The following is a 16,874-nucleotide window of genomic DNA, read 5'->3' on the forward strand; positions in this document are numbered from 1 at the left end:
CCCCTGTGGCTTTTGCTCTACAAGTCAAGCTGCCTGAAAGCACGGGCCACCGGTGCGTGATTCACGGTGCCCGGCTTACTAAACAGCTGACGTTTCGAGTTCACATGATACTTCTAAGCCTTCAGCTTCCATCTCCTGTGAGGATGAGCAAGGATTAGGGACTGCACTACGCAGGGTCCACGGGCATCAGGACGGTCCCTGATCTCTTTCCTTCCGGTCAGCTACAGGCCACTCCCACAAATCTTCAACATGGTCATGAGCTCCAACTAAAATCTCAAGGATTGGGGAGCACGTCTGCTCATTTGCACCTTGCCCCCTTCGCCTTTAAATTTATTTTTTGTGTATGAGTGTTTTGCCTCCATGTGTGTCTGTGCACCATGTGTGTGCAGGGCCCACACAAGCCAGAGGAGGGCATCAGCTTCCCTGGCACTGGAGTTACAGACAGCTGTGAGCCACCATGTGGGGGTGGGAGGGTAGCTGTTGCTCGTGGAACCATCTTGCCAGTCCCCTCCCCTTTACAAATTCTAATGGCCTCACCCTTGCTGCATTGCAGAAGGAGGGTGGTAGAGCCAAGGCAGATAGCGGATCACAGCTTTGTTATCCCTGTGGTTGCCCCGGGAGATCTCCATAGCTGCGATCTGAGCCAGGCCAACTTTGAGATGGCCACCAAAAGTATCCTCATGCAGTGGCTGGGAGCACGTCTTCATGTGACTCTGTAAAACCAAATGACACGCTGTAATGCTGGGAGACACCTGGAGATGCTCTAGACCATTCTTTGTTGTTTATCCTTCTTTCGTATATTACCTCCCGGCCGCGGTTTCCCTTTTCTCCTCTCCTCTCAGTCCCCTACTTTGCCCACTTCCACTCCTCCTCAGGTCCCCTCAGAAAAAGGCAGGCCTCCCGGGGGTATCAACCAAACATGGCATATCAAGTTAAAAATAAATCTAGGCACCTCCCCTCATAGTAAGACCAGATGAGGCAACCCAGTAGGAGGAAAAGGGTCCCCAAAGCAGGCAAAGAATCAGAAACAGTCCCCGCTCCCCTGTTAAGTTTTTCCCAACCCTACCCTGTAGCACTTCAGGCACACTGTCTGCTTAACTTCTTAAACGGTTTCCCACTGTTCCTAGGCTAAGATCTGGGGGGTGGGAGTGTGGCAGGATGCGGCCAATGGGACCAGCCGGTGGCCTATGGAGTCAGGTAACTATTGCCAGGCCTCTGCATTACCCCCTCCATCCATTCTTGCCTCTGTTGTCCTGGCTCTGCTGCACCAGGCCCATCCTCAATCTAAAGCACTGCTGCTCTTTGCTGAATTGTTCAACTGCAGCTTGGGTACCACTTCCCTTAGAAGACCGAGCTCCCTGCTGGAGCCAGGATCCAGGCCACTGCCTCCTGCTTTTTCACACAAGTCATGGAAGCCACAGTTTTATTTCAGCTTATATGAAACATTCACTAAATCTGGCTTCCTAACCGACTACAGGTTAAAGGAGGGCAGCTATTGCGTCTGTGTCTTGCGTTTGCCCATCAGTGTAATCCTAATGCCCACAGCAGTGCTAGGAATAGTATAATAGACACCCAGTTCAGATTTGCTAAGTTGACTTTGAAGGTTTCTTTTGCTCGGTGACTTGAGACATAGGTTCCAGACCCGGGGTCTGTTCCCAGTAGCCAGTGACCATGGACAAGTCACTTGTCACTTATAAAAGTGATGTTGGAATATAGTGGCTGCTCAAGCTGTAGCATGCTGCGGCAGCTCTCCCTTCCACAGCCACGCACGGTCACCTACTGAGACACAGTGCAGAGCCTCCAGCCAACAGACTTCCCAGTGCCAGGAGTGCTTACCTGGGAGAACAGACTACATCAACGTGGGTATTGGTGGTCACTCATCCCTCACCCGCTCCTTCTTTGTCTCCTGCCCAGGAATCAGAGAGCCTGCCTGTGTGCCTGTGCTGTGCTACATCCCCCATCCTCAGAGAGGCACCCATTTCTGCAATGTGGATTCTGAATCCTCTCTTCAGGGGTCCCATCATGCAGTGTATCTTTGGTGCTGGCCCCTGAACTCTCTTCAGAGCCACTGGCATGCGTCTGTCTGTCTGTCTGTCTGTCTGTCTGTCTGTCTGTCCATAGTGCTAATAACTTTCCTATTAAAGCCCTTACTTCCCAGCAGTTCATCTGAGCACCCCTCTTGAAAGCCCCCCACCCCTAACCTTGTAGATACTTGAGATCTGTTTTGATCTGCTTCCTAATATGAGGTAAAGGTCAGAGAGTTCAACTCTGTCAACTTTTCAACTATGACTGGCATTTGTGGATATTTTTTCAGACGTTTCTGGAAAACAAGCTCAAAATATTTAGGGGACAGTTGTTACCTCTTCTATTTGCACTAAAGTCATGTATTGATCTTTTAACTTCCCGGTAGGACCACGGCGGAGAAAGGCACCTGCTTTGCACACATCCCACCACACCCCTGAACAAGCAACAAACTCAACACCTGCATTGGAATTTGGTTGGTATGTAAACTGAATTTTGTTCCATCCCCTTCATTATTTTCTCAAAGAAGATAGCTTCTAGGCAGATACAAACAATCCCTGGCCTATGCTTGTGCAATGTGCTACAGTCTTCCTGTGTTGTTTTATGTCAATCTTGAGCACATTAGACAAGGAAGAAGCCTGCTGGGTCCCTTGGCCAAGGAGGAAACCAGAGCTAGAGGCATATGGGTAGCACTGGCTGGGTAGAAGGGGGTCCCCTGGGGCTCATAGCAGTCTGAGGTCTAACTCTGACATCACCACTTCCAAGGTGTGTGACTTAACAGCAGGACCACATCACCCAAGCCTCAGTTTCTACATTTTAATAGGGCTAGTATTAAATAAGCGCATTTTAAGAATGAAGCAAATATTTTTTATATTTATTTATTTATTTATTTTTGGTTTTTTGAGACAGGGTTTCTTGTGTAGCTTTGGCTGTTCTGGACTCGCTTTGTAGACCAGGCTGGCCTCGAACTCACAGCGATCTGCCTGCCTCTGCCTCCCGAGTGCTGGGATTAAAGGCGTCCACCACCACACCCGGCTGCAAATATTTCTTAAACTATTCAAAAAGGTGATGCCGTGGACTCTCCTTTCTTCTTTTTATTTTGTAGAACTACTTACTGGACCCCAATTCTTCAAAGCCCAAAGAAGTGTAGTTACCCCACAATGCTGCAGCTTCTTCCCTGAAAACTCTGTTGTGTACCCTAAAGGGCAAGCAGGTGCAAGGCAGCTTACCTTGAGCTTGGTTAGGGTATGCATGTCTGCCATGAAGTCCAGCACCTCGCTGACATACTGCCGTATGCACTCCATCGCTGCTGTCCCACACTGAAACACAGGGACCACGTGACTCAGCCACAGTGCCACTTCTTATGCCACTACAGCCCCCACTCTAAAGCTATTTTATCCTCTGTTACTTCCCCTACCACTACCTTCTGTACAAAACTGGTTAAAAAAGTTGGTGCTAGAGAGCAAAGAAACTGGAAAGCCTAAAAGAAAAGAAATGAATTGCTATTTCCACCAGGCAATTGAAGTGATGCTTGCTTGCTTTTAAACCGGTGTAAACCCAAGAATCATGCCTAGCTGGTCCACCAGAGCCTCTCGGATGCCTGTGATATGTGCGCCATGGAGGTTAACCACCTTAATCATCTCTGACCCGCCACCCACAAACACACATATCACATTGTGTTTGCAGAGTCAAAAGTTCTTTTCAAATCAAGTCATGCCTTGACTTCACATGCACGCATGGCAGGTGTGTTACTAAAGACATACTTTATTCATTTTGAGCTCTTCCTAGAATAAATAACCAGAAGAAAGAAGTGAGATGGGTACCCCCCCCCCATCCACTTTAAGTGTGTTTGGTCAGTTTTAAAAGAAAAGAAAAAGCACGCAAGTGTGGCAGGTCGTGGACTGGCAGGGACCTGCTCTCTGGGAGCAGTGCAGTGAGTCTGGGATTCGAAGCGAAACAGGAAAGTGGATGGACAGGCTCCTGCGTCAAAGCTGCGCTTGCCAGAGAACCCACATGTCAGCAGCTGCATAATGCGGATCAAAGGCAGTCAGTCTTTGAAGCCCCGTGAATACCCTGCTAACGGCCTCTCTGGGCTTCCTTTAGGAAAATCTGGAACATTACAGACTTAACTAGCTCACCCAGAGGCTTTCATTTCCCCCATATTCATGTAAATCTGCACCGCACTGAACTGTATCACCTCCCCTCTCTTCTAGAATGTTCCGCTTGTCAATTCCTCTGACAGGATAACAAATAGTAAAATAAGGTCAGTGGCCAGTCTGTCAGTGTTTTCCAAGCATTTCACATGTTCTAAGGGTTTTCTCCTTTTAATTTAAATCCAGTGAAGGAATTATAAAAGGTTATATTGTGCTCCGGCTTTTGCAATATGAATCCTTCAGTGCAAAAACTGGAATCTCCTCCCCGATTTATTCCACTCTCTCTGACCTTTCATGTATTCATGCAAATAGGAGCGGAGACTCTGCTCTTGAATTTCTTGAAAGGGATTTGTTTCTTTCACAAGCAATATTTCATACCAGTTCCACTAGGCAAATGTCACTGAAAAGAATCACTGGGGACATTATTCAATATTTACCATTGCGTAGTTCGTTTGCTCCAATGGCAGTGACTACATCCAGCTTTAAAACCCACCTTAGGCTCAGGAAAACCTTGGGGGAGCCATCTACACTTTTATAAAGCACTTGCTTGTAATTTCCAATCCCCTTTCCTTTGTAAGACGTGGCTGCATCTTTAGATGTGTCACCAGAAAAAGACAGAACAAGGAGCTCTGCTCCCTCCATTTCTGAGGGATCTGTCTGCTCTGACAGGAAGCTGGTGACAAAGACGCCGGGCTTACGCTAACCTCAAGCATGTGAGCTGAACTCAGTCACACCCAGCACTTCCAAATCCATCTGGCTTAAAAGCTGTGTTTCTTATATTATAAAAACGGCGTGAGTTCATTGTAGAAAAGTGCCAAGTGCAAAATATTAAAAAGAGCAATTTAAAACTCCGTAATCCCAAAGCCTGCCTTTCTCTTCTGAGAAAGCCCCAGTTTACATTCCCTTCCAAGACTCTGCCGGGCACCTAATATGCAGGGAACTGTTAAGAGGCTAATGTGGCTTAGCTCGGCAGCCCTTCAGTTAACTGCACCATAAGCATTTCCCGATGGAATAACCACTCTTTGCAATCTTTGCCTGATAGCCACACAGCAGTCCACCTTACAGGTGTCCCCTAAACAGTAGAGTGATGCTGGGCGTTCCCCTTGCTTCATGCTTTTGCTATGTTACATAAAAATACATGAAAATTTTCCTTGAATATAAGATATCTGGTGTCTTTATTCTCCCAAACACATTGCTAGAAGTAAATTGTCAAACTGGCCTCCGGAAGGTTGGCTTCACTCCCACCAGGGGCTTATAAGGACGCCACTTCCACTTTGCCATCAGTAAGTTTGACAATCAAGAATCTGCTAAGGGCAAAATGAGAGGCATTTGCCAATGGACACAAGGTTCCAGTTGAGGTAGATAAGTCCAGGAGTGCCTGAGTAACAACAGTGCCTACAGCTGGCAATGCTGGTGTATTTTTAAAATTTTGCCCTGAGAGCAAAGTGTTGCTATAACAGTGGGAGCTAGCATCGATGATGCACCTGCCTAGGCTGTGGTGATGGCTCCACAGGCATCTGCTCTCCTCCAAATCCATCAAGTTTCATAATCAGAGATCTACAGCCTTTGATATGTCAGGCAAAGTCAAACCTTGACGTTCTCTTTTAAAAGAAAGAGAAAATCCTGCTGACTAGCCATTTACTTTTATGTTTTTGGGTATTTCCTATTTTATTTTTATTATACTTGAATTTATGTTTAATTTATTTATAATTCATTGGTAGCAAGTTAAAGCAAAAGATATCTTTGGGGGCTGGAAGGCTGGCTCTGTGGTTAAGAGCACCTCTTGTTGTTACAAAGGACCCAGGTTCAATTCCCAGTACCCACATGGAGGCTCACCACCAAGCATGCATGTGACACACAGACATATATGTAGGCAGAACACACATAAAACAGTAAAAAAATAAATCTTTTAAAAGGGCATCTTTTGAATGGCCTCCTTTCTGTCGGTGGAAGAAACTCTGGAGGAGGACTTGTAATGGCTGCTTTGGTGGTGACAGCGGCGATAGAGCGGCCTTCAAACTGATCCTGACAAACCTTTTGCAGAGTAGGGAGTGCATTAAAAAAAAAAAAAAAGCAGACGTGTAGGTAGCAACTGTCACCCTCTGTCACAGGCAGAGAGCGCACAGAGCTGAGGCTGCCCAGACCCCACTCTTCTTCTCTGACACATAACTGAACCACATGCTCCTGCCTCTCTTGCAGCGGCTACATCCTTACATAAGGTAAGCCGAAGAGATGTGGAGGTCTAGACCTGACCTATGAAGGTCTCCCGTGTTTGTACTTGCTCCTCTATCCCCAGCCTTACCAGTTGATTCCACTAGGACCGAGGGACAGAGGAGCCCACCTGCGAAGTAGTTGCCTTTCCCCTCATTAGTCAGGATGCCCAAGCAAACTTCACGTAAGAAAGCACCACATTTCTATGTGTTAAACTACCATGGTTGGGATTTGGTCCCATCCCTTCTCACATTATCCTGACAACTGTTTTTTTGTTTTTTTTAAACTTTAAAGTCAGTGCAGTGATTCTCCTCCCATGAATCTATCGTAATGAAAGAGTCTGACGTATGGGCGCAGCTGAAGACTAAAGACGCCCACTCTATCATGATTGCCGTAGCAGCATACTGAACAGAAAACGCCCACCAGTGATGTTTGTTAGTATTTGTTGCTGTTGCTTTTAGGGGAGTTTTCTACAATGCTCCCGCTGGTCTGTCACTTGTATATAAGCCACCATGTCCACGCACTGACAAACAACACTTACTCTGCTCAACCCTTAACACGCATTATCTCAGTCAGTTCCCTACAAACATGAGGCCATGTCCCAACACATTCCATGGGTGACAGAAAAGCGGGGAACTACAGTGACTTTGCTCTCAAGTCACCATTAGTAAATGCCAAGCCTCAAACTGTGGTCCCAGGCTAAAATCTACATTCCTAAGCACCATTCACGGAGAGACGGAAACCCAGACCATTTGCTGGGCCAGGACTTACCCCGGGCACAGACGCTGTCATCTGCTTGCTCAGGATGGTGGACTCAGCTAGTTTGGTTCCAGCATCTGCACAAATAAACTAATGAAACATCGGAAGGTGGATTACTCTTGACGGCCCCTGGACAATCATGGCTAACTTACACTCTTAACAACAAGGCTGAAATTCATTCCTGTTCGCTTCCGCCGTGGTCCACCTGGGAAGTGCCAGGCTTGCTAGTCATAACGGTTCACTTCTATCAGCTTAGAAGCAGCATGAGTCTATGTGGACTTCACACACAACCCCAGGATTGAATCAAGGGAGAAGGGGGAGGTGGGCGGATTCTCAGCACTCCCAAGGCACCCAGTGCATCCTGCAGCATTTGACAGCTGTTGCATGACTTCCATCACGACATCCCACTTCAGAGGGAAAGCAGGAAGGTAATGGGTTATCAGCAGGGTGCCGTGTTTCTTTCTCCCCGAGGATCGTCCATGTCCATCTTCTTCCCTCTACCCCACTCACACGTGCTGCCTTGTGCTGTGAGTGCCCACATCCTGCCATTGCACCGCAGGGCTTTCTGCACACTGGCGTTTCAGCTGCCATCAGTGCAAAATGCAGTGGATTCTCAGCCTGTCACAAGAGCCAGCCTCCCAGGGCCCTCTCCAGAACCAGCCTGGTGTCCCAGAGCGGCCCAGGAAGAGTTTATGAATCAATTAATCAATTACGACTTAAGATCACAATAAGGATGGATTTTTTTCAGATTAGAATGTAATTTGCTTTCATTATAGACTTTGACAGGTGTTTCCTATTTAATCTAATATTTGGCTACTTTATGGTTTTGGGGGGGGGGATAGTTAAACGAAGCCCCAAATTGCTGAGTAATTAACTCCTGTTTAATTTCTTTTCCTGGCCTCTCGCCAGCTATGCTAGCAACTTTGGAATCTGCTGTTTGCAGAACTCAGGGGCTCCGAGGAGGTTTTGAGAGACAGCCTTTCCTTTCTCATCCTTCCAGAAGGTGTGGGGAATCTGGGTGGGTCAGGGCACCTGAGTGGAGCTAGGCAAGCTCCAGCCTGTCAAATTGGAAGAAGAGAGAACAATTGGGGTCAAACGGAGAAGCTCAGGGAGCCACTGAGACATGACGGGATGATGGAATGGAAACCAGCATTTGGGCGAACTAACCAGGGGACCAAATCTGAGCCTGATTGATTGGCAGTAGGTTTTAGCTAATAGGGCAGAGGTCTGAGTCAATGACCTTCCAAGGCCCGCACCTAAGGGCTAGCCAACACTATTCTTTATGTGTGGGAGCTGCAGGCATTCATGAAAGGAGCTTGGCTTTAGTGCCAGGCTGGGAGGAGTAGGGGTGGGAGGTGGAGAGCACACGGAGCCTGCATTCACCCATCTGCCACCTAACATGCCCACTTCGGGTGCTGTATAAAGGGAAGTCCTGAATCGGGTTTAAACACCAGGAAGCCTTTAACTTTGGCCCAAACCTGTAAGTAAAAACAGTGAAATGGGGTAACATTTAGCAGAGTTCAAAAGGAACACTCCCAACCCAACTCCTGGCAGACACTGTGTGTTTTCCCATAAAGTGATTTTTCCAAAGCCGTCTGAATCTTCATTCTGAGACAGACGACCTATAGCTAAGTGCTAAACCCACCAGGACTCCAGCACTAACATTCATTCTTAGGATAAAAAACAGACTCCAACAAGGAGGCCATGGTGAGATGGAGCCACACCAAATGTGTGACATAAAGGGCATTAAGAGTGGTCCCTCAAAAAAATAAAAAAATTTAAAAAATTTAAAAATTAAAAAAAATAAATAAAAAGAGTGGTCCCTCCCTCAGGACAGCAGAAGGCCTCAAAATGCACTTGTATGGCCTAGTGGACACTGAGCAAGGTAAGGACAACAGTGATGCAAGTATGACCACTCAAATCCACCTTCAGCAGGCACCTGCCGTCTGCCACACCGAGCGCTCAGATTCAAATTTGTCGTGACTGATACAAGTTGAAATTTAAAAAGCCGCTGTGCTTGAAAGAGGGTAAAAGCGCACGGTCCTCTGAAAAGCAGGTGCTGCTATCAATGTACTTCAATCCAGTGTATTTTTGCAGCAATAGGAACAACTGAACTCTGCAAATCTGTCATCCTCTTTATTGTAACTGCCAAGCACAGGCTGGCAAGGCCCTCCATTGTAACTGTACAGAACTATTAAAATAGAAAGATACAACTAAAGTCAGGGGGAGGGGCAGTGAAATGAGGACTCTATGCTTTCATGTAACAATACAGAAGGAGAAAAGATGGCACGAATTTGAAAGAGAACAAGGACGGATGTGTGAGAGGCTTTGGTGGGAAAGTAAAGGGGGAGATGACCTTGTCGTGAGAATTTTGCAATTTTGGTTTCTTCTCAAGTCTCTGGGGGAGTTGAAGACCAGGCAGTTTAGTTTTACAACAAAGCTTAATTGTTTAGGGGTTAAGATGTTTTTAGGAGCCGGGCGTGGTGGCGCACGCCTTCAATCCCAGCACTTGGGAGGCAGAGGTAGGCGGATCGCTGTGAGTTCGAGGCCAGCCTGGTCTACAAAGCGAGTCCAGGACAGTCAAGGCTACACCGAGAAACCCTGTCTCAAAAAACAAAAACAAACAAACAAAAAAGATGTTTTAGGTCTAGATAGGTGATCTAAGTTGATAATGACAATATGTGATGGACATTGATTTACATTCAGAATTTAGATGCACCAAGATAGGAAAGATGTCTTCTTCACAGCTGTCAAATACAAGTAGCCAAAACATTAAGAACGTAAGATTTATATAATTCCCTGGTAGTGTCACAGTTCTTCTTGCTATGGGTAATCTATTGTATATATGTGTAATAATATAAATGTATATGTGCAAAAATAAAATAATTTTAAAAAGTGCCCTCATTAAAAAAAACACAGGAATGTTATGGGAATGAGTTTTCATTTCTAATGTCAAGTGTGGGGATAAGAGGCCGCTTCACAGCAGGCGACAATGATTTGCCTCGTGCTCTAGCAGGGGTGTGGTTTTGCCAGCTCCAGACAGTTTAAGCAAGTGTGCCATTTGAAATTCTGGGAACTTTTCAGGATATATAAATGCTAGAGTCCCAAGAGGCTGTTGCTGGTGGTGGCTGGAGGCTGTTGAATGCTGTTTGTCAAGTAGTTGTGTGAAAGAAATGAGAAGAAATTAATATCCTGACAGTGAAGATCAACTTGTCCCAAGGAACTCAACGCCCCTGGTCACCAGGAAGCACTCTAGCGATAACACTGTGCTTTTCCTCCTATTCTTTTCTCTCTCCTAATCTAGTGTTAAGGGGCTAATAAGGGTAGAAGAGAGAAAAAGGAACCCACACAGTAGTAAAAAAAAAAAATCCATCTACATGATGTAATTATATTATAATCTCAAAAGTAAACGTTGAAAAGAGAATTCTATGCTTCATACCACGGAAATATGTACTCCTCCATAAGAACAAAAGGGCACAAAGAGGCTCACCATCCATTATGTGTCATCACTAAGCTCATCATTACCAGAGAATACCCAGAATAGCGCGTCTACGTCTCCTCCCATAGGGTGGGTCACTGGTGCTGCAGCTCACAGCTCCTACTAACTCGCTCGGCAGCATGAATTAAAAACAGCAGCCATACCTTTGTTCTCAGCCCACAGCTAGCCTATTTTTAAAAGAGAACCTTTCACCAACGTGATCCCTCGGCACTTGGATGTGCAGGTATCCCACGGCGTGGGAGGAGCGCATGCAAATTAGTGGAGGATCTACTCTCCACCCAGAGGAGCAGAGGAAACCCACTGGGATTTGAAGTTAGTCTTCCCAGTGGCTTTTAACGACTTGCTATTCTATTGTGGAAGCTTTCCTATAATCCAAACATAATGGGCTATCTATCACGCATCTAATATCCACAATGTAGGAGCGGGGGGAGGGGTTCCCAGCATGCCACCAGCAAGGAGTGGTACTGTAACTGCCTTGAAAGTAGGCAGGCATTCACTGTTGCGTGGCGGTCTCTGAAACAGCCATCACACTGAAACACAATCAAGGTATGTTCTACCCATGGAAAGAGTGTAACAGTTACATTCGGATAAACTCATCCATTTAGGAAGGTATTTCCAGGGAGGCAGCTGGAGGTGTGCTGTGGTGGTTCTTCATAGGGCTGAAGGGTAACCGGCGGATCAGGTGTTAGGACAACAGACTCTTTTCACTGAAGCCACCACCACTGTGATCCATGCTGGTTACCTGGGGAAGTTTGTCCCATTACCCTCTTATGTCTCCTAAGTTGCATGTTTTTAGTTAAACAGGCACAGCCTGCTACCCTCAGAAGATGGCCACTGATATATGTGGACATACACACATACACATACACACAACACACACACACACACACACACACTGATGCTATGCTATGTTCAAGAAACACTAATATACTACCCTGGGGGCATATATGTATAATGAAAGCCAGTGTCTCGGGTATACATCCTGTCCTTACTGATTGTCTTGGTGCTGGGAGCTGTTGTTATCCTCCAAGAAAGAGTGGGGCATGAGTCTAGCTTAGACCTGGCCAAGGAACAGCCAGGAGAGAGCGGGCTGTCTCCTTGCCACCCTCCAGAGACAGCTGGAGGGCCCAGCAGTGAGTGGTGAAAGAAGCAGAAGTGCAAACAGTGGCCAGATGAGCTGTTCGAGAAGGGGAGAGCAAGGCCCTTCTGCCTCCCCCACAGAAAGCTCTCTCCACACCTGAAGTCAGACCCCAGCGCAGAGAGGGCGCTACACTGGCTTCAAGCTATGCCTCACTCTGACTTATTAATAACCAGAGCGATTTACTCTAACAGCTTAAACGGCATGGTGTTTAATTTCTTTTTAATCAGAAGAGGATGAAACATTATTCACAATCTTGTTTCTCCAGGGCAGAATATTAGTGTTTCCTGAATATGGCATCAACCTGAATAATTTATAAAATTAATGATTCAGTGTGTGTGTGTGTGTGTGTGTGTGTGTGTGTGTACATATATAAACATTATATATATATTTTTTTCTTTATCTGAAAATATAATCCTAGTACTTGGGAGGCTAAGGCAAGAAGCTTCTGAGAAGTTGAGGCTAGCCTAGACTACGTGACAAAACAATGTCGTTGTATTTGTGACGGCAGACACACACTCCTAAGTCATATTTAGAAATGCCTACTTTAAGCCTTCTCTCTTGTTCAAGCAAATTTGTTTTTGTTATTTATTCACCAAAGAGTGCTGCAGTAATCACTGTTTTCACCCTTGCCTTAAGCGCTGGATAATTGAAACTGTCAGTGTTCTTTTGCTGTCTTGTGATAAGCGCTTATTAGGGTTGACTCAAACATGTCATGGAAGCCTGCAACAGCTACAGTTGGGGTGCCAGACCCCAAGAAGATCGGCCTCACAGCTATGCTCTGCTCGGGGCTGAGACAATTAAAGGAACACTGGCCAGTGCTGTGGAGACCACCAAGGCCCTCAAGCTCGCTCTGCCTGCATAGCTTGAAGCCTTTCGCTCTGTTGTCCTTGATGACCCAGCTGTAATGACACGTTCCCAGTAAAGTTTCCCCTGATCGCACCCTACACAGGACAGAATCCTTCCTGCTCACAACTTCCCCCAGGACTTTCCTTATCTCTTCTCTCCTTCCTGGCACTAGTCAGACCCTATCCTGGAGGTGTAAATGGGCTTGATTTAGATGCTACTAAGGACACTCAGGACAGAGGGCTTCAGCCCCTCATATGTAGCCTCATATCCAGAGTGTCATCCTTGTCATTAAGTCTCCAGCTAATACTCACCTCCCACCTCATGGACACAGCGTATCTACCAGTTGGCTATGCCTGGCCTGACCCATCCTCACAGATACAGAAGATTCTGGGGCTTGAACTTGCCTTCATAAGGTCTCACTGTTGAGCAAGCTGCCTGCCTACTGATGAATTACAAATAGTTTTTGTTGTTGTTGTTGTTGTTGTTTTTCAAGACAGGGTCTCTCTGTGTTATCCTTGGCTGTCCTGGACTAGCTTTGTAGTCCAGGCTGGTCTCGAACTCACAGCGATCTGCCTGCCTCTGTCTCCCAAGTGCTGGGATTAAAGGCGTGTGTCTGGTCCACAAACAGCTTTTTTTTTTTAAACTTTTTTTCTTTTATTTTAAATCTGCCCTCTCTGAGGGGAGGTGTAGTGTGTGTGTGTGTGTGTGTGTGTGTGTGTGTGTGTGTGTGTGTGTGTGTGTGTTTGCGCCTGCCTCCAAGGCCGGAAGGAGCGTTGGAGGTCCTTGAGCTAGATTGAGCCACTTGTGGGAACTAGAAGAGCAAACAGGCGCTCTTAACCTCTGACCATCTCTCTAGCCCTAACTCACAAGTTTCTTGATGACAAAAAAATTGTTTGATTTTTACATTTTTAGCATTCACAAAACTAGGTCTACAGTGGGCAAAAATGTTACTTTTCTTTTGTCTTCTTTAGCCAGTGGAAACGTCAGGTGCACTATGAGTTTTATGTCACCATTCGCCCACCTCTGGACAAAGGCTTAGGCCTTGAGCGCACACCCCAGGCCTCCGTTGCCTTTCCCAAACACGCCCAAACACGAGCAACATCACGAGAAGTTTCGTATACGCCGTGCAGGCCTACCTGGACAAGAAGCAGGAGGTTCGTATCTGGCAGTGGTGACTTGAGCTTCAAGGCTTGCAGAAGTTCCAGAACAACACTACGAGACAAGTAGAATTTATCCCGTTCCTAAATAAAACAAAATCAAAGGCTCAATCATTTTTTTTTTCAAAATTCAGTTCAAGCCGTCTGTTGCCAAACAAGCTTCAAAATTTTACAGATCAGGAATTCAAAACAGTGTTTAAAGGAGCAGTGAGCTGCCTCTCAGAAATAAGATTCAAACCAAAAGAAAGACAGCTCTGTGCACAGAGTGAGTTCATGCCGCAACAAGGACACGTCACAGAAGGCATGGAAAGTGGCAGGGTGTCTCTTACATTATCAAAACCACAGGATTTGCTTCTGAGTCAGAGTGCAGGAACTGCATCAATCAAACAAAACCACGCGTATAGTTTTCCACACAAAAGGCTACAGAAAGGCATGCATGGCTGTCCAAAACTCTCTGTTAGAATGGCCAGATAGCTCTACTGATAAGGCTTTATTTCATGAACCAGAACTCTCTGTGTTCTCTCTCTGAAACACTTTTTTTTTTCCCTTTTGGTCATGGCTAATTTCAAATGTACAGAAAAACAGAGAGAATAGGCCACGTTATGTACTCACCCCTGAAGTCCTCTGTACTCTGATTCTGTTGCTTACATTCTGTTTTCAACAAGCACACTTCTATCATAACATACTGGTTTTTAAATCTTAGTACTGTGAGTACTTTCTTTTTTTTACAGCTTAAGAATTATTTGTGTTGCCAGGTGATGGTGGTATACACCTTTAATCCCAGCATTTGGGAGGCAGAGGCAGGTGGATCTCTGTAAGTTTGAGGCCAGCCTGGCCTACAGAGGGAGTTCCAGGACAGCCAGGTCTGTTACACAGAAAAACCATGTCTCAAAAGATAAAATTAATTGTTTCCTTTAATTATTCATTGATAGATTTAACTCATTATTTTGAGCCAACAGCTTATTAATATTATATTGTATAGCTGTGCCATAATTCACTGTCAACTGTACACTACATAGACCCTCTTTATTAGCAAATACAACATACATGTAGCAAAGTGTGTAATGCGTACAGGTACAGGTGCTTAGCTCTCCAGGACTGAGCACTTAGGACAGCTAAGCACATGGCAAACATCCCAGGAGATCGGGGAGGTCTGTGTTCACTTTCATTCACTGCATCTGTTTATATAGTGGCTTGCTGTTAACTGTGTGACGAAGGCTTTCTCTTCAAAGGCAAGTGTCGACATAACGCTCTTCCTGAAGTGTGATCTTCCTTCGAAGCTCTTTCTGCATGTTTTCCCCTGTTGAGGACGGCCTGTGGTGGCTGACCACAGTTACCTCAGTACACAAAGATTCTTGTGGATTTAACCTCGGAGCCGGCACTGTGCAGAGCCCATCAGAAACAAGTTTACTCCGTGGTTTCTTAGTCTGTGGCCCTAGACAGAGGCACGTGCCAGAGGATGTGGATTCCAGGTCTCCAGTCTGTTGCTTGTCTTCTCTACTTTCATTAGCTTCGGAAACTGCAGCCCAGCCTCTCCGTTGCAGTGTCCACACTGATCAACGTCCCCACGGAGAGACTGGCCGGCCTTCAGGGCCCGGCTCACAGCAGCTCTGCCTTCTGTGCTCACCTGGACCCTGGCCTCACGAGTTCTATGTATTTAACCAACACACTGATGCTTCTGAGAAGCTTAAAAGAAAATGCCCTGGTTACTTACAATAAAGTTTCAATTTTTTAAAATTTCATGCGTGTGCGTGTGTGCGCGTGTGCGTGTGTGCGTGTGTGCAGTGAAGAGAACAACTCGCAGGGCCTGGTGTTCTCCTTCCACCACGTGGTCCTATCAAGTTCAAGTTGTCAGGCTTTGAAACAGGTGACTCTGCCCTGTCACAAAGCCACTTCATTGGCCCTTAAAAAAACAAAAAACAAAACAAAAAAAACTTTCAGAAACTGGAAGTCTAGCTCCAAACGACTCTGTCCACAGCCCTTTTAAACTGCGCATTGTAACTCAATGTAAGGTTGGCAAAAAGGTGGGGGAGGAAATAGCAAAAGGTTTCTTGACCAACTCTTAACTCAAAGTTAAACGTGTGGTGAATGGACCCCAGGTGCTTCTGCAGTGCTCACCTGTGCTGCATCGAGAGGCTCCGCTGTGGCCTCTGTTCTGAATGCACCATACACACACACACACACACACACACACACACACACACACACACACATTCCATTGTGCATGCTGGTGTGCACTGCCTGAAAGACATGTTCAGGCTCTAGCATGCTATCAATTGCTGTGCTTCCACATACACACAAAAGCTCTGCTTTTACACAACTGTATGGTTTAACTGTGGAGAACAAAGACTTTTAAGACATCCTATTGGGACTCTAGGTGAGAGAAGAATAGGAGAATGGGGAAATAGAAGGATCCAGAGGGTCCTAGAAACCTACAAGAAGAACACTATGATGGGCAGATCTGGGCCCAGGGGTCCTGTTCAAACTATGGCACCAGCAAAGATAATACATGCAGTAAACATCGAACCCCTACCCAGATCTAGCCAATGGACAGGACACTCTCCACAGTTGAGTGGAGAGTGGGGTCTGACTTTCACACAAACACTGGTGCCCCATATTTGACCAGGTCCCCTTGTGGGGGGCCTAGTGGCTGGCACTCAGAGGAAGGATAGCAAGCTGCCAAGAAGAGACTTGATACCCTATGAGCATATACAGGGGGAGGAGGTCCCCCTCAGTCACAGTCATAGAGGAGGGGACTAAGGGGAAAATGGGAGGGAGGGAGGAATGGGAGGATACAAGGGATGGGATAACAACTAAAATGTAATATGAATAAATTAATAAAATATATTTTAAAAAAAGATTGTCCCACCATCATTGCTCAGCATATATGTACGAAGTGAGTGTACCTCTGAATCGTGGAGTTAAAATGTTTGATTTTAAAGTTGCTATTTTGGGTGCTGACTTATGTTTCATTTTAAAAATTGCTACATGAATTTAGCTTTAGTTGAGATGGTCTTGAATATGCTTCTGTAATTTTTGTGCTACATATTTATGCAAACTATAGTTCTCAGCATTGATGAAAATAA

The 16,874-nt window shown here is 45.9% G+C and overlaps 1 protein-coding gene across 9 annotated transcripts in view; it reads right to left on the reverse strand.

Annotated features, from left to right (window-relative positions):
• Nucleotides 1–16,874, reverse strand: part of UNC79 (unc-79 homolog, NALCN channel complex subunit) — a 243,657-nt gene that overhangs the window by 16,886 nt on the left and 209,897 nt on the right. For all 9 annotated transcript variants that reach the window (XM_084793187.1, XM_084793186.1, XM_084793181.1 and 6 more), the window contains 4 exons: nucleotides 13,768–13,872; nucleotides 7,158–7,235; nucleotides 3,252–3,341; nucleotides 538–713 (listed from right to left, as the gene is read on the reverse strand). In XM_084793187.1, coding sequence (XP_084649313.1) covers nucleotides 538–713; nucleotides 3,252–3,341; nucleotides 7,158–7,235; nucleotides 13,768–13,872 — 449 coding nt within the window. The remainder of the gene's footprint in view (nucleotides 1–537; nucleotides 714–3,251; nucleotides 3,342–7,157; nucleotides 7,236–13,767; nucleotides 13,873–16,874) is intronic.

Source organism: Acomys minous (genome assembly GCF_964271855.1).
Source record: "Acomys minous genome assembly, chromosome: 8".
Lineage (NCBI taxonomy): Eukaryota > Metazoa > Chordata > Mammalia > Rodentia > Muridae > Acomys > Acomys minous.